Consider the following 27,242-nt stretch of genomic DNA (forward strand, 5'->3'; position numbering starts at 1 on the left):
ACATGGTCTTGCTCCATCCTCCATAAGTGAACTTATTTCTGTTACAGACACTACTGGAAGACATAACCAACGTTCCAACAATGGTTTACGCCTTAATCAGTATAGCTCGTGTAAGTCGCTCGCCACGCTCGGGGATCGTTTTTTTCAGGTGGCTGCCCCTAAATTATGGAACGATCTTCCATGTAGATTAAGGAACATCACATCTGTGCAAAACTTTAAGAAAGCGATCAAGACCTTTTTATTTGCAAAAGCTTTTGAATCTACGTTTTATTTTCATATGCGCATTTTATGTCTACATTTTTCTATAGCTAGTCAATTTTAATCTTTAGTCTTAGCTTTTTATCATTGTTATGCGCAATTGAAAATTTTCCATTGATAATTGCGCAATAGAAATTAATTTCTTTTATTATTATTATTATTATTATTATTATTATTATTATTATTATTATTATTATTATTATTATTTTTATTATTATCGCTAACACATATCTTTTTTATTGAACCTGCGATTGGTCGCTGTTTTGTACATGGTAACCAGGCTCTTTTCTGCTCTTCCTTTTTTCTTAACGAGCTTGAAAGTTTGTTATGAAATAGTTTTTTTTAACATTTATAAGAGCCATACTGTGAAAGACAAGTGGGCCTGTAGGCTGGCTACGACCCTGCCTCTGTAGACTCTGTGCAAAACAACCTGTGCAAAAACTCAATTGTTTTTAAAGGCAGAAAAGCGGTAAATTTGCAACAACTTATCGCCAGATATACCCTGACACACGTGAAACCCGATGATGGATTCCCGCATGCGCAGGCATATGCAGAAACTGTTATCGTACATTAACGTGCGTGACAGAATTGCTACGTTCCGTGCGAAAATCTCGCCTTCAGGTGATTCCCGCGAAATAAAAGTTGTCGTGAAAATGTTCTCAAACTTCTGTGATTGTTCACTATTATGTATTATTGCGAGAAAAATAATAAAAAAAGGTCACCATGCGCGCTAACGAGCTATGATCCACTCAATTTACCCCATAATTGACTGCAATATTCGCTTTCAAAAATAAGTTTATTTGACTCAGGATTTGACCAGTTATTGCCATGTCTGGTGTTAACAGAAGTTACCAGATAAAGCAGAACTTAGAAAAACGTTCAACATAAAATGTATGAAGCATAATCGGCAATTGAAGATGAATTTCTTGGCAGGAAAGCACGGAATGAAGCACTATCGACCCAATACTTGCGTGCAAGTAAAGTTCTCAGTATCACTTTTCTATTCGGCAATCTCGTATTTCTAGCAATAACACATTTTTCTCTCGCAATTTTTTTTTTAACTTTTAAACATAAAGAGGATAGTAGGTTAGTGAAAGTAACGACATAAAAAAGATAGGTCACCGTGCTCGTTGAGGAGAAAATAACCATTTGGTTATTGCCTGGGCTTTAGCATCAAGGAAAACAGACCATGTTTTCGACTTGCGCGCGCTAATGACGGAATAAAGCCCAGCAGCCCAGCAAGCATTTCTACTCCGAAGCAAATTTGAAACGATCCCAATAAAAAATGAGAATGAGAGCGAAGTAAAGTCACCACGCCGGAAGTCGTCTCCGAGGAAACAGGAAAAAAAAAGTCGACTATGAGAACGAATAGCATCAAGAACCAGCGAATGTCTGGACTTTGGGCAAGGTTCTCCTCAATCGACCTCAGGGACAACTTCCATCTTCAAATATCAGCAATCGGAATGTTTTCCAAAACTGATTTTGTGCTCTATAACGTCTGCCGAAAAATAGCAGCTACTACGGGATACTGAAAGACAAGTCAGCTGATGTTTGTAATAAAATGATATGCAGTAATGGCGTGGACAAAAAAGAGACCTAAGAAATTATCTCATGAGCTAGAATAATGACAATTGAACGGTAAACTTAAGAAGATTTGGAGAGAACCATAGCTATTAACCCCTCAAAATTCTTCATTGACACCCTGACTTTGAAAGTCATTTGGATTTTACCAAATTTTCTCAGTGAGAAGATCTGGGTACGAGATTCAAGGATTACGTCAGCACTCACTGACCTTTTTCTGATCTTTTCTCGGCAAAGGGCCAATGATTTGCTTGATTTACATTTCATCTCAGTTTGTCACGCACTGTTTGCAGTAAGCAATCACGGCTGGGTGAAACATCTTCACTGTTATTGCAACCTGGCTTAGCCGTGCAAGTAAAGATGACTTTACTGAGCGTTGTTTATTGGGTAAATGAAAATCAGTACAGTGTGTCGTAATTGTTTGTATGTGTGTGTGTGAGGTGTTTTTTCTTCAGATTTTTTTTTTTTGGCGTGACTTTTTGTCGTCTTCCTGCCCCTGATCGTACGCCCCTAATATTTTCAGGGTGCGGCTTGACGTCATGACGCGGCTGAGCTGATAAATTTCTTGAATTGTTTTTCGAGGAGCACTGATTTGGCTTGGGCGGAAACATTCAACAACTACAGGTATTACTAATGATTCCAACTAATTCTCTTGTCTCCGCATTTTGTCCATATTGAGCTGATAAATGCAATTAATTAAGTTTGGGGTTGAATATCAATTCTTTGTTACAGGAACACACTGAGTTCTACACTGCAAACAGATGGATAATCGCAGCGCGGAAGATTCGTCTATTCCTGGTGAGAAAGATATGTGGAATGATCTGGAATGAAATTTACGACACGTAGGCATGTTTGTTTGATGATATTGTAAGCGGTAAAGTTTACCGTAGTTATCTTTTCAGCAAATTTGATTCTTTTAAGGTAAATTTACTGTTTAGTGGTCGATTTATTCCCAGTAGTTCACTTGCATTTCCGTGAAAGCGCTCGAGTAAACAGATGGAAACATACATTCCGTTTCAGTCGATATCCATAGTTGATCAGATCATCCGTGCAGAAAACTGCATCAGTTCATTCGACGGCCATTCTCGTTTCGAAAGCTTTTGAGTACTGAGCTATATTGGTGGATATGAGAGGTTCTCTAGAGGTTTCATAAATCCTTTTGCGTGAAAAACTTTCCAACATCTTTTTGTCATCATGTGAACAATCGTCTTGCGGAAACAATATAGACACCTCGCGTGATTTGAGAAACGTATCGATTAACTGCAACTCTTTAACTTTGTGGTGACTCCAACCAGATTTGTACCCAGTTGAAGAAATATTTTGGATTTCGTCATTAAGATAGTGAGCTGAACGCTCGTAAATTCTGAAATTGTAAGATCTAAGAAAAGATCCGTTTTAGCCGTGATGAGCTGCTGCGTAATTTAGCGAGTGAAGTTTGTCGAGCTACATTCATATTTTACGAGGCCACCGATTCTTCTACATGTTGACGCTTCTGGAAAAGTGCATTTTTTTTGGTCAACTCGGTGACTTTTCTCCCGGGTTTTCTCTTTGGAGACCGTTTGTAAAATGAGCGGATCACTTTTTGTAAAGTGATCAGTGAAAAGCCAGATGCAGCGAGAGACAAGACATTCTGTACTACTGATTGCGAGGAAAAGTGTTTTAAAAGCTAATTCTACGCTGTGATTTCATCACCATTCCCCATGGCCTGTACAAAATTACTTATCATTTGTTAAAGTGAAGAAGTTTTGTTTTGCGCGAATTTTTAGCGTGACTTTTTACAATAACATTCAGCCTCGGAAAGCGTTGAGGAAGCTGCATCATGTGACGTAGCTGTCTGATCACCTGATCATCACACGATCAGGCGCCCCTTGTGTCTGGTTCGATAAATGGTTATGTCGACCTTGGATCTTTCATTCACGGTTATGTAGAGACATTCATCCTGTATAATATGACAAAAATTGATTTGTTTACCAATAAGCACAGGTAGTGTAGATTTATAACGTTTCCACGAGTGTTTTGCTAGTTTAGACGGATTTATTTATTGGTTCTTTTATACCACTCAGCCTTGTTCCTCGGCCTCGATACACAATGAAAGCCTCATGATTATTGCTGTGTTTGTTGCAGGAATATAACACCTTGTCAGTTTGACGTTTGCTCTTTCTTTCGACGTGGAGAGTGGCTTCTTGCTAAGGTAAGAGCGATAAGTGTGATGGAATTTATTATTACGACACCAAAGAAATGTTTGCGTATATATCATTAAGCTTAAATGGTTTGTTTCTTTGGAATTCAGTAAGTTTGTCTGTCGCGATCCACATCTATGTGACTCAATCGTGAAACAAACGATTAACTCAACTATCAGTTTGTCTGTTTTCAAAATTATATTTTGTTGCCAAGTTTCCATTTGTTAAAGATGAATTACTGTCAGTAATATCACTGAATCGGAGAAAGGAAAGTTCCTTGGAGATGCGTGACACTTTGTTTCCAGTAGCGTATTTCAACGGTTTTCTCCACACTGAAGAAGGGTTATATACCCGAAACGTCTGTGTTTCTTTCAAACCATTTTTGACACTTTTTGATTATTATTTTTATATCAATCCAATCCGATATCACTGAATCCACTTATTTGCTCTGTACGTGATCAGCCTTCCAGAAATTTGAGTAATCAAATTAAAGTCCATCAAGTTTCATTCACATGTTGAGGTTCCGTCTCTTGTCGGCAACTCCCATGCTTTTCTCTGCTCAAGCCCTGCTCAAGAGCCTTTTTACACGGAATGCCCGCAGGGCAGGCCATGTCTTGGTTTGGGTCGGTTATCTTTTGTTTTTTTTATTCTTCGTAGTAGTCACAAATCCCCACATTAATTTATGCATTAAAATATGTCCTCACCTAGTAGGGATGTATTGTTCTGATTGTCTTCGACAGAAGCGGCGCAATCAAAATCTATTATTTAGGCACATATCACGAGAGAGGGGACCCTCTCATCCCTTTCTGTTTGACGTCAAATTATCATTTGATTTATTCATTAAACCTACATAATTAAATTCTGCCCTCTCCCAGAAGGGATTTATTGTTCTGATTGTCTTGAACAAAAACGGCCCAATCAAAATCCATTATCGGCGCGTATGTCACGAGGGAGGGGACCTACTCATCTTTACCTGTGTGACGTCAAACGAACATCATTTAGAAGGTTGTTTTCGTTCAATGGCGGCCACATGTATGAATTTAAGACTCTAATCTGCGGTTTTCAGAAAGAAAACAAACGTTTTTCAAGCGGTAAATTGAAACAATAACTTCCAAGTAGTACTCGACAGTTAAAACGGTGGAAATTGGGAGAGTTCACCGCGAAGAAACTACGCTTTTAAAAACAGATCGAATAATTCGACGCGGAAGAAACCAGACCAGTTCAAGCGGGGGCTATGACGTTATCGCAGAGTTATTTCCGGTATGATTCCCAGTAACACAACGATAAGCAGTATCACGCAGTCTCTCTGAATAAAACCATTCAATTATTTCAATTGCGAAGGGAGGATAGTTTTTAAAAATCTGCAAAGCATACAATGGGGAATAAATGGGGCAACATTAAGCATTCCGTGTGTATGCCAATTAAGGGCATCTTGTTGAAGATGAAGGGAACGCCTTGCGTGAAAAAGATTTATCAAGAACATTCTCATTATAGTGAGAGTATAGTTAGCAAAACTAATTCCACACTTTTTGCTTGATATTCAATTCATTGTTATGGTCACACTACTAAACACAGAAAGTCATTCCAGAGCCGCGATTTTTTGAAATTAGGCAGTTTATTGAAATCCTACATATATATATATAAACACAGAAAATGACTTATTCTACCGGTAATTACAATTTAGAAATGAATCGCATAGCTATTAGAATTCTCGCCATCTGATTGGCTATCGAGGCGAGGAATTCAGAATGGAATTGTGACTTGGAATTGGAATTGTGAGGTTGATCAATATTGCAACGCCTAGCCTCTCATAGCAATGCAGGCAAAATTGGAAACAATTATGTTTTCAAAACCTTTGTCTCCGTTTACAAAGCAAAAGTCTGACCGAAGTAAGGAAACAGAAGATTTTCCTTCTTTTAATTTAAATTATGACTTCCTGGAGAGATTTTATAAGAAGCCGCTTACGCTTACGAGCACGAGAAATGGGCAGCAGTCTATCGCGAAAGAAAAAATTGTGGAAGGAAGAGAAGCAAGCAAAAGCTATGCGATTCAAGGAAAATTAACCACCTGACTCGTGAATTCCACGTTAAATTTCACTTGAAAAACTGATATCGCACTCATCGCTTCGCGATTCGTGCGATAACGGTTTTTCGCGTGAAATTTAACGTGGAATTCCCTCGTCAGGTGGTAAATTTTCCTATAAAACGATGATGATAACTAGAGGCCCATCACTCCAAAACTGTCCGATTTGACCTGTCTCATTACTAGAAGCTTGTAATCAGACAGGTCAAATCGGACAGTTAAAAAACCAATAAAAATCAAGTAGCAAATGCCACTAGCCAATAAAATTTCACTACGTGGGACATGATAACCAATCAAAATCAATGAAAAATTGTGACCAAGTAAGCTGTCCAGCTTCAACTGGAAAAGAAAAATGGAGGAAACTAACTGGTCCAGTGACTTTTATTCAGAGATTCTCGCATTTTATTATTGGCACAATTAATTGGTAATAGGACTTCGTGTCGTACAATTCAGGGGTAATCAGGCTTGTAATTTCAAATCGGCCGAGCGCGTAGCGATTTACTCCCTGAATTGTACGCCACTCAGTCCTAAACACGGAAAATGACTAATTCTACCGGTAATTACAATTTAGAAATAAACTATGATAACTAGAGGCCCATCAAAAACCTGTACAATAAGAACACAAATACAGTACATAAAACAGAAACGAAATTGTAAAAACAAAAAATCATAACTGCCTTGGAAGTAAGTGGTATGTGATAACTTATAAAATGATAACTTGAAAAAGTGAATTAGTGGACTGCAAAAGCTCTGATGTCTAAATGATAATGATATGAGCCAATTCTAGTACTGAATTACATGCTAGTTATGAAGCAGTACTCAGTTCTGTAGTGATTTTACTCTACATAGTGGAATTTTATTGGATTGCTGCAGTCTTATGACTTACATGCTTGGTTGCTCAATTGCTAAAAAAAAGAATCTCTATGCCTGTGCCTGAACCCAACTGTGAAACTGCTGAGTGGTTGTCAGGTTTAGATTCATATCTTGTGTCCAAGTGATGTAGCGTGTCAGTTTAAACTGTAGATACCTAAATGCCTATATCAAATTAAGGCTCATAGAGCTGGCTATCAAACTATACCATATGAAATAAAATGAATTGTGAAATTCTTCACGACCTCTAAATGCGAGCCTATGAATCACCTTTTCAAAGCCACATTTCAAAACAGCGCTAAAAATTTGACAATTCATTTATTTCAAAATTCTTTGTATACTTTAATAGCCAACTCTATAAGCTTTATTAATTTTGATGTGAGGGTTTAGGTATCTATTATAACTATAGTTTAAACTAGACATGCTACATTGCTTGGATGGGAGACAACCCTGAAGGTATACGGTAACCGTAATGTATTATTGGTCAACTCTTACTTTCATTGTGACTTTGAGTACATTTGCACTCATATTGAAGAAAATAGTTTAAATTTCACATCATCAGGGTGAATCACAGAACACAGTGAGCATTTAATGAAGGTATGAATTGCTCTTGAGTAACCATCTACTGAAACCGAATTTTTTATTTTGATTAAACTATCTGACAGAAATGTCCAACGTGGTCTCGTAAAAAAGCCATTAATATTTATAATAAAAATCTGCAGCTCAGGCTCATAATCGGAATATTATAAGCCCTATGGTTTCTCCTAAGGCATCCTCACCACCTTCTCTGTAATATATATTTTGTTGTACTCTTATTTTGCTTTTTTATAATGTGCGTGATAAAACAAACAAACAATATTGTCTAATAGCAATGGTTGTTTGAATTCAGGGTGTAACCAAATGACTGTGTAAACAAGATGCCTATAGTGACATTTACCCGTGATGCTGTGCATGGTTTATTTCAATTGTTCGCTTCGTAGATTTTAAAGGAAATATTATATGGCTGCCACGATAGTCGACAAAAACATCCCCTCTAGGGAAGAGCAGAATTTAATCCAGGTTTATGAATAAATCAAATGATGATTTGACGTCGCAGAGGTAGGGATGAGAGGGTCCTCTCCCTCGTGATATACACGCCAATAATGGATTTTCATTGGGCCGCTTTTGTTGAAGACAATCAAAACAATACATCCCTACTAGGAGAGGACTGAGTTTAATTAATAAATCAATGTGCAGATTTGAAGCTACCATGAAAAAAAGAGATACGGAGCCCATTTTTAGACACGGGTATCCCGCATAATTAAGAGTCGCCTGACACCCACGTTTTAATAGCCTTTTTATTTGACATCTGTTGATCCTTACTAACAAACTTTAAGGTCCTTATAGATAATACTCGATACTAATCAATACTTGTTAATTGTTTAGTTAATTTAATCAATGGAAATCGGTATAATAATAGGGAAAGAGGAATTTTACATATGCAAGGTTAAAGGGGGAAAGTAACAGAATTCATAGGAATCCAAGAGGCTAGTGTATTACAATGTATAGGCCATCTATGAGAAAAAAGAAATGGCATGTGTCATATTGATTTGATGGATGGTAAAATTACCAGAGGGAAATGTTCAGAAGGTTGAGTTTGTATGTATGATAAACACAACAGTCAAGATGGCTGACCACCTGTATATGCAAAAGCACTGTTTTAATTCCTCGTCTATGTCACGTAATACACAAATAATAATTATGACAAATAATAAAGCGCTAGGGTGGTCTAAGCATTTATGTCACATCCTTCCCTTTAAAAAAATGAAATAAATCTGCACCTAAAAAAAGGAAAATTATTGATGTCTTAGTCCTGGGATTTTTCAATGAAAACAAAAGCTGAAAATGGTTCTTAGTTGCTAGTTTGGTCTAGAGGTCCAACCGCTCTGGCTTTACTACTCGTCTGCCACTTCGGGTAACATAAGGCTCTGAACTGTCCGCCTTTGGTGGTTCAGAGTCATGGTGTTGCTCCTGGGGTGGAATTACAGGTGAAACTGTTTGAACACTCTGTTCATCCAACATTTGCCCAACATCCATAATATTGAACTTTTGTTGAACAATTCTTGGTCAAATATTGAAACCATTTAAATGGGCCTCAATAGTAACATTTAGTTTTTCACTATATAATCAAAGGATATTAATTGCAATTTTAGGTTAACTGAGTGGTGCAGTCACCATATATCATGGCTTCTGCTGCCTCTGCACTATCTGCTTCCACCCAGGAGACAACAAATTATGCTCGGCTCTGCCGTCTCGTGGTGGATGTGGGCTGCCAGGCACTGAGGGACACATTTGACAGAATACATCCCCCAGCAGGTCTTCCTGGAGTTTTGGCATCACAAAAACCCACACTGCAAACCTTAAGAAGTAAGCGGATTTTAAATGCTTCGCAGTGGGACACTCTGTATCCCACTGTTCATCCTACATCAGTATCATCAGCAAATTTTGATATCACCCTTTTGGTTTTGCTGCTGAGGAATATTTGTCATCTGAGTCCTCCCACTAGTACTGGCAGCTGGGACAAACTCCCTTTGGTGTCAGATGGGACCATGGAAGCTAACATAGTCCGAGTCAAATGTTACAGAAACATGATCTATGGCCATGTGACCCAGGCTTCTGTGGATAATGTAACATTTGAAACCCACTGGCAGGACATTGAGAATGCACTGATAGGCCTAGGAGCAGATTCAGCCACTATCAATCGTCTGAAGTATGAATGCATGGATCCTGCCACTGCAAAGCGCTGTCAAGAGATGATGGAAAGGTGGAAGAAAGATGATGATGACATCAAGGACAAACTTGATGACCTGCAAGGTATAAATTTTTACTGAGAATTAAATATTTGGTTAGCATCAATTTCACATTACGTTCCACTGAAAGGTCAGGTAGCATTAAAATTAATGAGTATGTGCATACAAAGATCACTTGCTGGTCTTGAAGCTTAAGGATGTTGGTGATTACCCTAATTTATGTCCCCTGAGATGAGTGGCATTTTTTCCAATCAGTAAATACATACTCAGTGCAAGTATATGTTTTTCCATTTGAAAGCTACTAGTTTAATTTCAATATCACCATTTATTGAGGAAGTTGTGGTTTTTAAGAGAAACAAGTTTAAAACAAACTTCTATATATAATCAAGATTGCTTTGTATATTTCTAAGGTTAAGTAATATATGTGCTATACTGGCCCCAATTTAACCTATTGTAATGATTCGATTTACTGTGTTTATTCGTGTATAAGTCGACCTTTTATGACCAAAAAGTCAGGCCAAAAAGTCGCCCTCGACGTATACATGAGTCATGCACAAAAACCTGACTGGTCAAGCAATCCAAGATTACCCGAGGTTGATAATTGGAAACACCGAGTTTACATAACCAGTTTTAATTGCCCTCAAGTTTTGTCACTTTTCAGCGCATTCTTCGTAAATAAAAGTGTGAAATAATAATTGTTAAGTGGTTTAAAAACAAACCTACTGGAGATTTTTATTGTCTTTTAATCTGCAGAGACATTTTTCTTAGAGCTTTGCTGCTATTTTTACGGTGCTACACTTTTGTTTTCATTCAACGATTACGGTAGCTTAGTGACTTACATTGTAGTAGCTAGGGAGACAAATAAAAGCATTTATGCTTTATCAACTTTAGCTTAAATTCAGCTGAATATAGCAAAGTTATTAATAAAATTATTTTTGTAGGACTTGTCAGAGATGATCTCGAACAGGTGAGAAGTGATATAAGAATTATAAGCGAGAAGCTGGAGACCCTGAAGTCATTTGAAACTGGGGATAAAGGTCAGTTTATCAGCTCATTGTGGGCTCGCACAGGGCACTTCGTGTTACACTTGGCGTTTTGGGCGGGGAATTGCTGCCTGCAGCACCCCTTCAGCCCTGTGCTGGAGCCCCGTCAGGGAGGGGACATCTTGACATTCTGGACTGGATTTTACGCCAGGACATTACCCCAGATGGATGTCTGCCTTGCAGTACAGGCATGAGGCACCCCCTCGGCATGGCGCCATGTGCCAAGGCCCCTCATCCCTTATGCGGTTGGTGGGTCCTATCCCCATCCGAGCCTTGCCAGTACATTCCCTGCCCAATCTTGCCCATCAATAATTATTGTCTGTTGTGTTTATTGCATGCCTTTACATAAAGCAAAGTTATAAATAAAATTTTTTTTGTAGGACTTGTCAGAGATGATCTCGAACAGGTGAAAAGTGATATTAGAAATATGAGCGAGAAGCTGGAGACCCTGAAGTCATTTGAAACTGGGGATAAAGGTCAGTTCCAAGAGACTAACTCCTAACCCTAGCTAGCTTCCCTATTTTTTCCAAAATTGATAAAATTTTAAACATATTTACTTAGTAATTTTTCGTCAGTTTTGATATTGAATGGTAAACAAGTAAAAGCATTATGCTCTATCAACTCTTGCTTAAATTGACCTAAACATAACAATTAAGTTATTACTCTTTGTAGAAATCATCAGAGATGATCTCGAGCAGGTGAAAAGTGATGTAAGAAACATCAGCGACAAGCTGGAGACCCTGAAGTCATCTGAAACTGAGGATAAAGGTCAGTTCCAAGAGACTAACTCCTAACTCTAGCTCCCCTATCTTTGGAAAAGTTAATAAAATTGTATATAATACTTAGTTATTTTTCATCGATGTTGATATTGAATCGGAGACAAATAAAAACGTTCAGCTTTATCAACTTCAGCTCAAATTGACTTGAACATAACAAAGATGATGTTGGCGGCAGAAGAAAGGTGATTTTCAATGGACACACTTTGAGTCCTGTTAGAGAGATAACCTTCAAACCACGAGAGAGGCAGGTCCTGAATTCCATACCCGTACAACTTTTTCAAAAGACCATCATGAGCAACAGTGTCGAAGGCCTTTCTCAGGTCAATAAACACTGCCCCCGTCACAAGCCCTTTATCCATATGGCCACAAATTTTATCCGTAAGGAAGGTAACAGTAAACTGAATAGAATGATTTGCGCGAAAGCCCGATTGATAAGGCGAGAGGAGAGAGTTTTCTGATAGGTAGCTATGTAGCTGATGGAAGACAGCTTTCTCCTAAATTTTCCACAGGATCGGTAAAATTGATATAGGCCTGTAACTGTCTAGTTCTTCTTTGTTTCCAGATTTGAACAGGGGTACAATCTTTGCTTGCTTCCATTCAGACGGGACCAAAAAAAAAAGTTTATGTTGAAATACAAGCTTTTGATTCCCTCTTGGAATCTTTGATGATTTTGATTGATTAGATAATTGATGATTACATATAGGAACATTCCATAGCAACAATATAGTAGTTACTGTAAGTTAGTTCCCAGTTAAATTGACTTGAATGCAACAAAGTTGTTTGTTTTCCAGAAATCTACCGAGATGATCTTGAACAGATGAAAAGTGATATTAGAAACATCAGTGAGAAGCTGGAGACCCTGAAGTCATCTGAAACTGAAGATAAAGGTCAGTTCCAAGAGACTTAACCCCCAACCCCAGCTCCCCTATCATTTGAAAAATTAATTAAATTGTATATAATACTTGGTAATTTTTCATCAATTTGATATTGAATGGGAGACAAATAAAGGCATATATGCTTTATCAACTTTAGCTTAAATTGACCTGAACATAGCAAAGTTATTAATAAAATTATTTTTGTAGGACTTGTCAGAGATGATCTTGAACAGGTGAAAAGTGATATTAGAAATATGAGCGAGAAGCTGGAGACCCTGAAGTCATTTGAAACTGAGGATAAAGGTCAGTTCCAAGAGACTAACTCCTAACCCTAGCTTCCCTATTTTTTGAAAAATTAATAAAATTTTAATCATATTTACTTAGTAATTTTTCGTCAGTTTTGATATTGAATGGTAGACAAGTAAAAGCATTGTGCTCTATCAACTCTAGCTTAAATTGACCTAAGCATAACAATTAAAGTGCTACTGCGATGAAAATCAACCTTTTTCTTTACTAAATTTTTGTTCCCGAAATTAAAGTTCAGACGTAAAACTTCAAGAAAAAATACTTTTTCGACCAATCTGACGAAGCAGTTCCCTTCCTTAAGCCGCGGAAATGTGGGAAAATTATGTCCGCCATTATCGAAACAGCAACTGCTTGAGCCTACAAATTTCCGTCAGCGTCTTTCAACGGGTGACGTCATGTTATCATCAAAATTTTGGCTTGGCTTTGCTTTAGCCACTGTTGTGCACCGTAATATGTCAATAAGTTCAAGCTCTTCATCCAATTCTTGGGGAGACAGCTCCGATTTGGGTTCTAAAGCGAACTTAAGTGAAATAGAAGACAGTGAAGTTAATTTTATCCCGTATGACGAGGAACTATAGCCGATCGCGACCCAAGAAGAAGCCGCCGCGTACGAAGCATGACAGGGTTATCTAAGAAGAGCAGGAACTAAAGTTTCAAAGGCGCTTTGCTGGCGAAGTAGATGTCAGTACCTGGTAGGCAATATAACATTTATGTTCTTGTCATTCTTCGTTCGCCGTCAGTTTATTATTCAAAGCAAATTGTCTTTACAGTACTTAATTACGGTACTTACTTGTTTTTAAGTCGTTCGAACCTGGTTTCTCAGCTCAGTCAATTTCTTTAAGACCTTAAAGGTGAATAGGCTACTGTATTTTGTTTTTCAGGTGCAGTTGTGGGAATTGTTCTATTGTCCTCTCAACTAAACCGGGGGAATGCATTTGTTGCATGGAGATAGATCGTGTGGGAGAGATTATGAGCTGTGAAGTGGAACGGGAAGGTGATTGTGTAACAATTCATCCCTGTTTTTAGGATGTTCGCTTACACTGATGGGTTCTTGAAGTGGCATAACTGATTTTAAAGACCAAAGATGGCAAAAAATCACGGGAACTTCTTCAGCCAAGGGCTAAAAACCGAATCAGAGTGAGTTATTCTTTGTTTTATATTCTGGAAATGTTTATTTTTGTGTGGCTTGGTAACCACATGGCCTTGACTTGTTAAGGAGATTGTACATGTACGAAGGATTAGCAGCAAGTTACAGGTTTTAGAGCGACACAAGCACCTGTTCCCTGCTCACGCTAAAAAGAGGCTGTATTATGCTTGTTTTCTTTCAAGTTGAACTTACTGTTTAGTCGTCTGGGACCACTGTGGAAAGCATGTTGATAAGCTTGAGAGACTTAATGAATCCATCCTTTATTTAGTTTTTAATGATTTAATAATTCTTACCAATCATTATAAAGGATGTAAATCAGCCAAGCTAAAGAATTCAAAGAATAAATGACATGCTCATACTAGTAAATTTTGCATTAAACAATGCTGCTTCTAGCTATAAATTTCTGAGGGTCACTCCAGCATTAGTTTACGGGGCAAACTGAACACAGGCTAGTTATTCTCAGTGTTATACAACTAAGTATGGCATCCACTCATATGCAAGCAAACTACGGAACTCATTGCCATATATTGTTTGTGTGTAGACCTACTTCTCTGTCTGAGCCGTGTAGCACCCATGATATTAGCATATTTGCTATCTAAAATTCAAAGTAAAATAAAGTCTTTGATTGATGGATTGATCAGTGATGATTAGTAATAAGCTCAAATATAAATGTTGTTGTTGTGAAAGCCTTTTATCTAAACAAAAGAACTATGTAACACTTAACTTTTGATAGTACCCTTTGTTTTAAGCACATGAAACAGAACTATTTGAAGTAGAAAAGACCAGGCACCAGTTGTTCAAAGAGCAGATAACTTTATCCAGTGGATAAGTCACTATCCAGTGGTGCAAAATGTACTTCAAACAACGCCTCTGGCAAGTTTTCCATACAATCCCATACTTAAATTAGACATACGCTTCTACTCTATACACATGTTGTAGAATTACAGGGGAATTCTTGACACATTTATTTGCCGCGTAGCGACCTATCCAGTGAATAAAATTATCCGCTCTTTGAACAACCGGGGCCAGATGGGGATGAATGGAGTAAACTATTTGTTTTTGTTTATTTATACATTTCTTAGTTCAGTGTCTTACAGACAATTTACTCAACTTCTATGGGAATTTGCTGGTCACTCCAAGCACTATCCTTTGCCATGCTGTCCCTACAAAGCAATATGGACAGCCCTTCCAAGTGAAAGTGGGCAATGTGGCTTTGAAGATTATGAACAACAAAAGTTGTTCATTTTAACTTCTAGACTCCAGTCATTAAACAATGTTCCAAGGGTTCTGATTCAAAACATGATTAAGGAACACATGAGACTAGGTGTCCCATGTGACTTGAGCTTATCATGTATTTTGCGGGGGATATTCCTTGTCTTTTAATTATTAAAGCTTTATTCAAGCGGTGCATTTATGTCCTCTTCGTGGCTGTCCACATTTTCTGCATGTTTGAGCTCGTCCTCTTCCCCTTCCACCATTTGTTCTTGATGGACCAGGTTGGTTTCCCCCGCTCAAGGTCTCTAATTCAGCTTCTGTAGAAAGCCGGTAAAAAGTAAGTGTTACTACTTTTTACAGAATAGATTATGGTAAAAAACTGTTTGGTAGTCTAGCAGTGAGTCTGGGTTGTCATTAAGATTTCAAGTTGCTGGGCATATGAAATTAGTAGGCGGGGCAATGAGTGGCGAATGTCGTCTTTTGGTTCCATTTTACTATGAAAGTAGCCAGGGGTCATGTTTATAATAGCCGGGGGAAATGCCAGGTCCCAAGCTCTTAGTGACAGGCCTGAGTGAGTGTAGAGTGTTGTACATGTTATGTTTTTTTACCTGAACATGTTGGAGGAATAATCACCGTTTCCTTCTGTTTCCGTTCTTGATGCTTTTGTATGGCTTCCTCTGCATTGAATGCAGAGCTTCAGGAACAATTTGTTTGAGCTCATCAGCTACCAGCTGTAGATCTTGTTTTGAGCTAGTGACCAAAGTTTGGTAGATTTCAGCTACATATTCTGTGGAAAATATAGCAATGCCTTCACAACCTTTCTTTTTTTATTAGCTGGTACATATTTTTGAAGAAAAGTGCTTTAAAGTTTAGTCTGTCTTCATATGTTTTGGAATGAAAACACTAAATTGGTCAGTCAAGTAGTCTTCAGTAGTATTTGACTTTTTTAAACGCCAGAAAGTATAGGGTGCCCTCATATTTTGAATAAAGTTTAACATAACTTCTACACTGTTCATTTAGCAGAAACTGACCATAATTTGAGGCAACCCTGGCTTCCCTGACTGTTGCTTCTCCCTCCTTGTATTTTTGGTAGGTAACATGAAGTCGTGCTTGGCCTTGATTGTCCATCTTTGTGTCCCTTCGAAGGTTATAATTAAAATGGAGTGCAGCCAGTATTGATCTTGCAACCAAAAAATTAAAACAGTAAGTATTGTGTATTTATGTAATTTCTAATAATATTGGTTGTTACTGTAACTTTAATATTAAAATTCTCCCAGTCATCAGGTATTTTTACATCGTAAAGCTTTGTAGACCTTTTGACAAAGACAACATCCGGTAATATTTTTTTGACTGCTTTAGTGCTACTTTGATGTAAATAAGCCTTTTGTTAACCTACCTGCATAGCATACCCAGGTATGAGTAGGCAAGCATCTTAGGGGCGAAATGGTTTACTACTGAATGGTAGCCTTCTAAGCAACTTGTTTGCTCCACTGATGATGCTTTTTCAATAGCTTTTGTGAGGCTGGAGTTAGTAAGGGCTGTGCACATCTTATCATATGCCTCTGATACTACAATGAAAGCAATTAATTTTGGGCACATGTTATGTATTGACTGTGTTGTTAAGTACTTTTGAAAAAACAAGGTATAGACAAAGAGCACAAGGAGTATATGTAACTTGGAAGCTGTCAGTAGTTATTAAGGGAAATAAGAAAAAAAAACGGCAGCTTAATATTTCTTCAATGTTGTGAGTGCAAAATGACAAGTTACATTGAAAAGATTGTGTAGACAAGACTTTTTATCCCACAAATATTTTTTTTTTATATGAAGTAACATTAACAAAGATTAGAACAGGAAAGAACTGTGATTTTCAATGAATTGGTACCTTTAGACATCCACAATTTTGGCCTGATGACGTCACCATGAGCACAAGCACTGAAGAGTATGTTTGGGAGGTCTTTGTGTTTGTTTATAACGTGACTCAGGAAGGCGTGGAATTTTGCAACCTTCACTTTGCCAAGGGATTCTTGAGTTGAAGTCACTGCCCAATAAAAATGTCGAACGCAAGCGTTCCTGCAGCGGCCAATTATTTCACAATTTTTTTCTTTACTTAGTTTTGTGAGAATTTTCTTAATTTCTGTAGGAGTAACAGAACAGTTCAGTACATTTCTACATAAAATACATTATTCATTCCTCAGAAAAGGAAAAACATTAATAATAAAAGAGTTCTTTACGCACAGCCCAAAAAAAAGTTAAGTATAATAATTGACGGTTTCGATGCCTACCATCTTTTTCTCAAAATTAAACACGTCAAAGGTGTCGGGAGCCTTAAATGGGCTCCTGTAGTTGTTAATTATGCAATTATTATCAATTATAATACTGAACTTTTTTTTTTGGCTTTGTGTTAAGAACTCTTCAATAATTGATTTAAATTATAGCTTAATGAATTTCTTCAAGAGGAAAAAAATTGATGACACTATTCAACCAATCAGTAAATTTGTGAACAGTGCCTTAGACCTAAGACAGTAATAATAATAATAATAATAATAATAATAATAATAATAATAATAATAATAATAACAACAACAATTTAGGAATGAAACCAATATTGATGCAGATGGTAATGATAATGTTTAGTCTGCATCCGTAGCTATTTTTTGAAGCAGATAATGTTATCGATGTTTATGTAACTTATTGTGTTGATTGCTTACTTTTGCCAATGTGCCACAGATCAAAAAAATGATTGATTACTGGCTTGCCCAGTTCAGCACATTTCCTTCCACATTCCTTCCGCATCCACTTAGCAATGGAAGCATGGCGGTCAGATATAAAGGATTTGATGATGATACCAGTAGTGAGAAGGTACGCCATGGCCTCCTTAAAGGCCATAAACTCAATGCCTGAGCTGCTCCCTGCCTGATTAGCCTAAGGAACATGAAAAAAAGAATAAAGTGAATTTCTAACACTAATTTCTAAGTGTGTTTTGCCAACGAATGTAAACAGGATTTATTTTTGAGTGTGCTCTTCCAATAATATTAAAAGATTATCTGATCTTGTTTACAAAGCTTTACCAGACTTTTCACTTTGACCTGGTTTTCTTTATTTAGTGATTGTTTAGAAGGTTATTTTAAGAGGTTTACTTGCCTGTACCAAGACAATATGAATAATCAGGCCAACAGTACAGCAAAATACAGTATAGGTACCATATTTTGCTGAGTGACCCATACTATCATGGCGCCCATCTCCTGCGATAACAACTCCTTTTCCTTTAAGAGAATCCAGCAATTTTGCTTGGTATTTTCGCCAAAAAGAGATGATGGCTGGTATGAGCAGGTGACGTTGGTGGTAATAGTAGGTGGGCTCATTATACACCAGTATGCCCATGTGCCGGAACACTGTCAGCACTTTTTTTACTGAGGCTCCAGCGCAGAGAATTGCAAAACTAAGGAGGAGGTTTCCAGCAGGAAATCTCCCCATTAGTAATGGCTGGCTTTCCCAGGTGAATATCTCTTGGCAACTGCTGCACTTAGCTTTAATGGCCAGGAGAGTACCAGTTTGCGTGCATGTTGTTTCTGGGTTTGGGGCCAAGCAATAATGACAGTACTGGAACAGTAACAGTAACTTTGAAATGAAGACAATTCCTTTAGGTTCCTCACGTTCATCCTTTCCAGTGTTATCCAGTCTGTTAAAATAAAATGTCTCTTGGTCATACAGACATAGTCATAGCTTTCTCTCTGAAAGCAAGCAATAAGCAAGGCACACTTTAAGTTGATATTGCTGGTGCATTTTTAGAAGGGTTGTAGGGAAGAAGGTTAAACTCCATGTTTTAAGTAAAGTAATACAATATTTATAAAGATAATAGTCAGGTATCCTTGCATGTTTGTCCTTTGAACTTTCAAGTTTACCTAGGCTTTGTTGATTGGCTGTTGTTCATAGAATCCTCTCCTAACTTCTGATATGCTTCATCTATTTTTTCAGGAGTCCAATTGGGGTCCTCGTTCTCAGGTTCTTCTTTTTCTTCATCATCATCATCATCATCATCATTGTCACTATCCTCTGCCAAGTCGTCCTTAAGATCACAGCCAGACACAGAGGGTTCAGGAGCAGCTGGTTCTGCAGTAGCTAAAGGAAAGGAGACAAATGATCCAGCCATATCTTGGCTTGTTCTCTTTCCATGGAAAATGAATTGGGACATTATTTATTTGAATAATTTAACAAAAATATAATTACGAACTGTTTCATCAACAATATAAGCTTGAGGTAAACTGATGAATAGAAATGAAATAAAAATTAAACTTGTTTGATGGTGTGCATAAAATGCGTGGGGTGGGGGGGGGGGGGGGGGGGTGTGGGCCAATAAAGTTTTTTGTGAAGGGTCTCCGATCTCACCAGCATTTTCATTCTACATACCGAGGAAAAACTCTATTACATTTCCAGAAAAAAAAAAAAAAACATGCCACCATTTAATTGTTATGTTTAAATGTAAGTGTGCACTTTCTGTTGTAATTTGTGCTCAGACTTATTATTTTTTTGGTTGTAGCCTCCCACTATATGGCTCCCCACCCTAAAACTGGGTAAAAAAAAGACTTACCACAATCTTGCTGTAAGTCGTGTTGGTGTGACTCTTGCTGTAGCTCCTGTAGTGTTTCTGCCCATTGCTTCTGGTTTTTCGCCATCTTATTGTTGAGTCGCGTGACTTTGAATTTTAATACTTTTATTTCTTTTTTTAGGTCCCCGCACATTTTGCACTCAGTTTGATTTTCATTTTTCTGCTGAATTTAAATATGCAGCACATTAAAAATAGTGTAAAATTTTCAGGACTAAGTAGCGATTACCATGCCTGTTCAACGAAACTTACGTTTTGGGTTCGAGGGGTTGATGCAGCGACAGGTAGTAGCTCCGACGCCTTTGAAGAATTATTGGAAACACCATCCTAAAAAATGAAAGACGAGTTTAGATGGTATCGTAACTACTGTAATACAAACGTTTGTTCCCATTCCTTACCATGGAGCTTACAGGGTCATCAGTGTCCATCAATGGAGGCTCTTGTACCTCTGCTACGGGTAGTTCTTGTTCCAGCTGAGAAAAAAGAGAAGGGACGTCTTATAAAGCCTGAAGAGGCCAAAAATAAGCCTGTAACTGTATGCCTGAAAATACATCTACCGAGCTCGACGACCACATTTGGTCGGTGATGTCCATCCCTGTTTCCGGTCCATCCTCCATTTGTGGTGTTACAATATGATTTTGCAATTTTCGCTCAAGCTGGAAAATATATAAGAGGATATTGTATGAAGTGAGCCATTAGAAACTAAACAGAAAAGGGGTAGTGTAAAAAAATATGTAAGCTTACCTGCATCGCACTTTCCGCGCTTGCGGGTCTGCTGAATTCTTGACCTTTCTCAGGTCTGTCAGTTTCCGACGACGTTGTGGAAGTTTGGGCGCCATACTCGGCAATAATTTCTTTCATTGCCTTCAAAACAGCAAAACAGAATTGTTTGAATAAACAATCTGCTAGATTGCTGACGTAACGTGACAATGTGCACTGCCTTCACTTTCTAGGGTTTAATTTTACCCAAGGTCAGGCGACAATAACCAAAATTATTTCGCATTTCAACGACAGAGTGAATGAAAAATTGTTAGCACATAAAAATAAAAACAGAAAGCGGACAAAAACTTAAAACAGGTAAACAAAATCTCGATGTGAAGGCGACCGGCCAGAACACAAACGTATTTCTTCATTCATGATAAAATTACTGGCGCAACAAACAAATGCTTCTACAGTCATCAAGGTTTACATAAAAAGGAGGACAGAAAAAATTATGAACCGTTGAGAAAAGTAATAGTTTTTGTACCATTCAAAGCTACGGTGATCGAACCACGAAAAGCTTAATCATTAATTCATGTCAACCGACAAGCTTACTAAGAGCGTCAGGGAAGAACCCGACAAAAGTAATAAAGTTTTTACTATCCGTTTTTCGTGTTTGTCATCCCGATTTTTATTCGAATGTTTGTATATGAGCTAGGTTCGACCGAGTTTTAGAAAAAAAATTATTGTAACCTAGTCTGCGGCGTCTGGCGACGTGCTATGATCCCAAAATGTAGCTTACAGTCAAAGATCAAGAGTGCACTTACCTGCCGCCGACCTCTGGCCGTCATGGAAGGGGAGTTATCCTCTACGGACTTTTTCCAAATAGTAGGAATAGCTCCAAGAACTAGATTTCTGGGTTGTCCTTCTATATGGACTTGTCTTTCGAAGTACTCGGCCGCAAAATGAATAGAACAGATTTTAAAAAGCCCTTTCGGGTTGAAGTTAGCACGGTGTATCCTCACGAAAGCTTTCCACTTTGCGACCTCCTGGCTAGACTTTGGCCTATGCAAAGAAATTCCAGCTCGTGGATTTGACTTGTTGCTACAGTCTTGCACAACACAGCGGCAAGCAGGCATCTTTGCGTGATCAGAACTTTCAAGCGCCGAACAGGAAAAAAAAATTCTCCCTCTTTTCCACGTGTAGAGCTGTCAATTCCTCTGTGCTCAAGAATTTTTGATGATAAGATGACGTCAAAGGCGACCTCGACCCAATCCTCCACATCTTGGCCGGGCATTTTTTGTTTCAGTAATGGCGGACGTTATGTCTGGGTCAATTCCAAAAGCGATCATCCCCCCCCCCGGGCAAACCCCCGGGCATTTGACTTTTTTAAAAAAGCCTGATCAAATTCCCCTCTATATGGGCCGATTTCTAGGTCAAATGCCCCACTGGTTGGGGCTGAAAAGTCATCGTGTTGGTTTTTTTTTTTTTTTTTTGTATTCGCTAGCTCTGTTTATATAAAAATCAACGAAATTCATACATTAATAAATTTAAAACAATATATTATTAAAGATAATGCATAACATCACATATGAAACTCAACTAACAGAGAGTTTAACGATATATGTACCGATACTCGCTTTTCTTTTATATTAGATGTACATGAAGTTTGCTAATAGGTGTGATAACAAGAACAATGATAAAAAGCACTATGTTATGAAACCTAGACATGCCAACAAGTCGAGCTTCGAACGCCGAGCAAAGGGAGAACGAAGCTTGAGGGAACTTGGACATACCACTGAAAATGAGAAGCGAAGGGCAATATGTAACCCCGCCATGCCAAAAACAATCTCAGATATATTTCGCTTCTCTATGGTAGTATTAAATGGCTTACTACATTAAAAACTGTTTGACGCAAAATATACCAGTAAATTCTGACTGTGAATAAAGCATTCCGACAATTTATGCGACCGCTGACCAGCATTTTTTCGACGGGTCAAATGCCCGATGGGTCGGGTTTCTATTCGCGTCAAATGCCCCACTATGTGGAGCCGAACAGGGGTCAAATGCCCGGGGGTTGCCCGGGGGGGGATGATCGCGCTTGGAATTGACTGATACATTAACTCGAGAAAAACACGGCTCAGAAAATCGGACTTTTAGTTGGAATTTGGATCTCAAATTTGGCGTACGTAATAACTATACCTCAAACTTTCTAAAAACGTAAAAACAAGATAAAGCCTAAATTTCATCGCAATAGCACTTTAAGTGATTAATCTTTGTAGAAATCATCAGAGGAGATCTCGAGCAGGTGAAAAGTGATGTAAGAAACATCAGCGAGAAGCTGGAGACCCTGAAGTCATCTGAAACTGAGGATAAAGGTCAGTTCCAAGAGACTAACTCCTAACTCTAGCTCCCCTATCTTTTGAGAAGTTAATAAAATTGTATATAATACTTAGTAATTTTTCATCAATGTTGATATTGAATCGGAGACAAATAAAAACGTTTAGCTTTATCAACTTTAGCTCAAATTGACTTGAACATAACAAAGATGATGTTGGCGGCAAAAGAAAGGTGATTTTCAATGGACACACTCTGAGTCCTGTTAGAGAGATAACCTTCAAACCACGAGAGAGGCAGGTCCTGAATTCCATACCTGTACAACTTTTTCAAAAGACCATCATGAGGAACAGTGTCGAAGGCCTTTCTCAGGTTAATAAACACTGCCCCCGTCACAAGCCCTTTATCCATATGGCCACGAATTTTATCTGTAAGGAAGGTAACAGCCAACTGAGTAGAATGATTTGTGCGAAAGCCCGATTGATAAGGCGAGAGGAAAGAGGTTTCTGATAGGTAGCTATGTAGCTGATGGAAGACAGCTTTTTCCTAAATTTTCGACAGGATCGGTAAAATTGATATAGGCCTGTAATTGTCTAGTTCTTCTTTGTCTCCAGATTTGAACAAGGGTACAATCTTTGCTTGCTTCCATTCAGACGGGACCAAAAAAAAAAAAGTTTCGTATTCAGGATCGAAAATTTATGTTGAAATACAAGCTTTCGATTCCTACTTGGAATCTTTGATGATTTTGATTGATTAGATAATTGATGATTACATATAGGAACATTCCATAGCAACAATATAGTAGTTGCTATAAGTTAGTTCCCAGTTCAATTGACTTGAATGCAACAAAGTTGTTTGTTTCCCAGAAATCTACAGAGATGATCTCGAACAGATGAAAAGTGATATTAGAAACATCAGTGAGAAGCTGGAGACCCTGAAGTCAACTAAAACTGAAGAAAAAGGTCAGTTCCAAGAGACTAACTCCAAACCTCCTCATTAGCAGTTGACTTGTGCAAATCTTCCTTTTGTAACAAGAGGGACGCTTAAGAATTAATAGAGAGGTTGAACAAAAAAAGGCAACATCGAGACAGTAAATGTCTTTCTTTTACATAGTTGTCCATTATTAAATCAAGTCCAAAGGACAATCAAACCCGCAAAATTGTTGATATTTTGTAGCTTATCCCATGGAAAAAAACTGTTAAGTTTTCTCTTCGCCCTATACCCCACATGGGAGCCTGTTCACAGGCATATATCCAGTCTGCAATTTATACTGACCGTAAAGCAAAAACAGGTGTGAAGGGTCTAAACAGAACCCGATATAGTATTTTGCTAATATTCTTTTTTTTACTTTTAGATGGTTCGGAGGCAGAGTATATTGACCCAATACTTGAACTGTACAGAAGAGATCTAGGATACCTTGATCTTTTCCCTTGGTGTGAAGGAAATTTCTTCTTTTCCCTTGAAGAAATCTTCACCCGGCTCATAATGCGCAACAAGGATAAAACGAGAGGAACATTGGCGGAAAAAGTTGTGGAAATGTCTGCTATTTTTCAACCACATGAAAACTGCTCCAACCCAAGGGCAGTGTTAATTGAGGGTGACCCTGGTATGGGAAAAACCACATACTGCAACAAACTTGCGTTTGATTGGGCCACCGGTAAAGCAGGAAAAGATTTTCTGAAATTCAAACTGGTTCTGTTGGTGAGATGTTGTGACATCAATTCAAACCTTCAGGACGCCATTGCCGCTCAAGTCCTGCCTTCAGATATTGAAGAACAAGAGCGAGAGAAATTCTTCGACTTCATTAAACACAATCAGTCTAATGTTTTGCTTGTCCTGGATGGATTAGACGAGTTACCGAGTGGTAAATTGCCAGAGTTACAAGATATCATCAAAGGTAAAAGTACAATGCTCCATAAATGTCCCCTTGTGGTTACAGCTCGGCACGAGGCTGGCATAGAAGTTGTGAAATATTGTGACACGCTACTGGAAATAGAAGGATTTACCTCAACTGATGCCAGTGAGTTTATTAAAAAATTCTTTGAAGGGAAGGCAGAGCAGGGAGCAAAAACGGCCCAAAATCTCTTAGACAAACTGGAGGAAGATCAAAGCCTAAAAGAACTGATCGCAAATCCCCTCAACATTGCACTTATCTGCCTTCTTTGTGAAGACTCAGAGGGCAAGCTTCCCGAAAGTAAAACCAAACTTTACTGGGAGATTGTAGAGGATGTCCTGAGAAGATACAAGAAAAAGAAGAACTTACCAGAAACGAGTAAAAATGTCATTGAAGAGCACAAATCACGGCTAAAGCAGCTTGGCTTGATAGCGTGGAAAGCTCTACTTGAAAACAAGAAGTTTTTTGAGAAGAATCAACTTGAAAGTCACACGGATGACATCCCAGGGTTCGGTTTCCTGTCATGGCAGCGTGGAAGCAGCAGACGAAAACCACATCCCCAGTACTCGTTTGTTCACAAGAGTTTTGAAGAGTGGTTCGCTTCCTTTTATCTCTGTTGCCAGCTTATGTGTGGAGAAATGAGTCCTGAAGATTTAGCTGCTGACGAGAGATATTTCTCTGTGCATGCTGACCTCAAACAAGTGCTGTTGTTTACATGCGGCATACTCGCGGAAGAATCAGAAGACAAAGCAACAGCTCTTATCCAGAGTTTGGCGGCCCACATTGACCAAGGTGAATATGAAAAGGTTTTTGTTGCAGTGGAGTGCATTAAGGAATGTAAAAAAGAAGGTAGTAATTTTCATTTAGATTTGGCACGTACTTTCGGTAAGTTTCTGACACTTAAAATTGTATTTTTCCCATTTAGAAATTTAGGTTATGTTGAGTGTGATGTCATTGCTAAGATGCTTACTGAGAACACAACTGTGACAGGCTTGTGTTTGTCTGACAATAAACTCGACAGTGAATGCGCTGATAAGATTTGTGAAGGGTTGTGCAATAATAATACTCTGAAATGCTTGCTTTTGTTACGCAATAAACTCGACAGTGAATGCGCTGATAAGATTTGTGAAATGTTGTGTAATAATAATACTCTGAGAGACTTGTATTTGTCTGGCAATAAACTCGGCAGTGAAGGCGCTGATAAGATTTGTGAAGGGTTGTGTAATAATAATACTCTGACACACTTGGATTTGCGGGGCAATAACATAAGTGATCCTGTTCGTAACAAACTCAAAGCAGCACATGGTGACCGTATCCGTATTTAATGTCGTCAAAGTTTAAGCGCAATTTTCATTTGTATTTTTGAAACAAAGGAACCTCATTAAAAATCTCCAATAACAAAAGTATGTAAGTGCTCCGTAAAAACTAAAATCTTACGTTAAGTTCCAGCCGACAATAAAAGATTGAAAAACATCTTAGATAAAATTAATTTTGGTGCAAATTTAATATTACAAGAAACCTGGTTCAATGCGGGATGGTTTCTGTCTTAAGTGAAGTGTGAAATTATGTCATATAATCGGATAGACCGGTTTGTGGACAAAGAAATAATTAACAAACATTAAGCTTACATTGCAAACAAACACATTTTATTACTTCTCAAAACTCACCTACAAAGAATAAAAGATGGTGAAGAAAGCTTATCACTGTTTCTCCGTAAAAAAAAATTCTTTTACAGAAGGTTAAACAACCAGGAACAGCTTGAAGTCAAACGTCAATCTTAAACTCGTTGGCTTTTAATCCTTTTCTGTTCCACTTTCCAACAAATGCTAATTTACATGTAAATTCCTCAATTCTCCAGCTCAAGTACTTCGTACAGTTCTTCAAGAAGTGAACAGTCCACAAAGTTCTAATTACACTCCACACAGACTTTTTTATCCATACAAACATCCAAGCTTATGTTTCCATCAATGCTGCTTAAAAAAGTTTTTATTTTTAGTCATTTTATCGTCTCAGAGGCATGAATCCTGTGTTTGAACACAATTACGCCAAACGCTGTAAAACTCAGACTGTTTTAGTTCAGGGTGAGCTGTTTCTGCTGCAGGCGCAGCCGCCATCTTGGATCGAAATGAACCAATCAGAAGACAGCACCAAAATGAGCTGTTTCCTCTGCAGTACGCATGTGCGCCATTTTGGATCGAAATCAACCAATCAGAGGACAGCAGCAAAAGAGCTGTTTCCTCTGCAGTACGCTTGTCCGCCATTTTGGATCGAAATCAACCAATCAGAAAAGAGGAGGAAAATGAGCTGTTTCCTCTGCAGTACGCATGCCCGCCATTTTGGATCAAAACCAACCAATTAGAGGACAGTAAGAAAACTAACTGTTTCCTAAGCAGTACGCTTGTCCGCCATTTTGGATCGAAATCAACCAATCAGAAAAGAGGAGGAAAATGAGCTGTTTCCTATGCAGTACGCATGTCCGCCATTTTGGATCGAAATCAACCAATTAGAGGACAGCAGCAAAATTAACTGTTTCCTATGCAGTACGCATGTCCGCCATTTTGAATCAAACAGCGTTTTAAAATGA

General features: G+C 38.2%; 2 protein-coding genes and 2 pseudogenes across 35 annotated transcripts; 2 read left to right on the forward strand and 2 right to left on the reverse strand.

The window, feature by feature from the left end:
• Positions 1-1,937: 1,937 nt before the first annotated feature.
• On the forward strand, positions 1,938-26,811 carry LOC146466518 (uncharacterized). 31 transcript variants are annotated; one of them, XM_085127119.1, is made up of 13 exons: positions 1,938-2,226; positions 2,363-2,463; positions 2,572-2,637; positions 3,964-4,030; positions 9,164-9,824; positions 10,702-10,797; positions 11,184-11,279; positions 11,476-11,571; positions 12,374-12,469; positions 12,665-12,760; positions 22,710-22,805; positions 23,631-23,726; positions 24,119-26,811. In XM_085127119.1, exons 5-13 carry the CDS (start codon positions 9,194-9,196, stop codon positions 25,981-25,983), a joined length of 3,168 nt encoding a protein of 1,055 aa, XP_084983245.1. In that variant the 5' UTR covers positions 1,938-2,226; positions 2,363-2,463; positions 2,572-2,637; positions 3,964-4,030; positions 9,164-9,193; the 3' UTR covers positions 25,984-26,811. The 31 variants fall into 31 exon arrangements, with proteins under 31 accessions (XP_084983245.1, XP_084983247.1, XP_084983252.1 ...); XM_085127121.1 differs by having other exon boundaries at positions 2,584-2,637; XM_085127124.1 differs by lacking the exon at positions 1,938-2,226 and having other exon boundaries at positions 2,367-2,463; positions 2,572-2,760.
• On the forward strand, positions 13,216-19,426 carry LOC146466519 (uncharacterized; annotated as a pseudogene). The gene is made up of 6 exons (XR_014867955.1): positions 13,216-13,455; positions 13,645-13,783; positions 14,850-15,462; positions 16,219-16,328; positions 17,853-17,984; positions 19,101-19,426. The product of XR_014867955.1 is annotated as an uncharacterized LOC146466519 (transcript).
• LOC146466520 (uncharacterized) lies at positions 15,309-18,705 on the reverse strand (annotated as a pseudogene). Its single transcript, XR_014867959.1, has 7 exons — positions 18,267-18,705; positions 17,834-18,047; positions 17,008-17,259; positions 16,522-16,693; positions 16,157-16,305; positions 15,734-15,912; positions 15,309-15,442 (listed from the first exon to the last, which is right to left on the reverse strand). The product of XR_014867959.1 is annotated as an uncharacterized LOC146466520 (transcript).
• LOC146466521 (uncharacterized) lies at positions 19,009-21,742 on the reverse strand. Of its 2 annotated transcripts, none has more exons than XM_085127153.1 (7): positions 21,255-21,742; positions 20,473-20,592; positions 20,286-20,384; positions 20,127-20,201; positions 19,981-20,055; positions 19,714-19,891; positions 19,009-19,244 (listed from the first exon to the last, which is right to left on the reverse strand). In XM_085127153.1, exons 1-7 carry the CDS (start codon positions 21,564-21,566, stop codon positions 19,024-19,026), a joined length of 1,080 nt encoding a protein of 359 aa, XP_084983279.1. In that variant the 5' UTR covers positions 21,567-21,742; the 3' UTR covers positions 19,009-19,023. The 2 variants fall into 2 exon arrangements, with proteins under 2 accessions (XP_084983279.1, XP_084983278.1); XM_085127152.1 differs by having other exon boundaries at positions 19,714-19,894.
• Positions 26,812-27,242: the final 431 nt, after the last annotated feature.

This window comes from Pavona decussata, unplaced genomic scaffold (genome assembly GCF_977016875.1).
Source record: "Pavona decussata unplaced genomic scaffold, jaPavDecu1.1 SCAFFOLD_143, whole genome shotgun sequence".
Classification (NCBI taxonomy): domain Eukaryota; kingdom Metazoa; phylum Cnidaria; class Anthozoa; order Scleractinia; family Agariciidae; genus Pavona; species Pavona decussata.

Coding starts and splice junctions, on each gene's coding strand:
- LOC146466518 (XM_085127119.1), top strand. CDS start 9,194: ATGGCTTCTGCTGCCTCTGCACTATCTGCTTCCACCCAGGAGACAACA. Junction 10,798..11,183: donor ATTTGAAACTGGGGATAAAG/GTCAGTTTATCA, acceptor TTTTTTTTGTAG/GACTTGTCAGAGATGATCTC. Junction 11,572..12,373: donor ATCTGAAACTGAGGATAAAG/GTCAGTTCCAAG, acceptor TTTGTTTTCCAG/AAATCTACCGAGATGATCTT.
- LOC146466521 (XM_085127152.1), bottom strand. CDS start 21,566: ATGCCTGCTTGCCGCTGTGTTGTGCAAGACTGTAGCAACAAGTCAAAT. Junction 20,593..21,254: donor CGGCCAGAGGTCGGCGGCAG/GTAAGTGCACTC, acceptor GCTGTTTTGAAG/GCAATGAAAGAAATTATTGC. Junction 20,056..20,126: donor ATGACCCTGTAAGCTCCATG/GTAAGGAATGGG, acceptor TTCATTTTTTAG/GATGGTGTTTCCAATAATTC.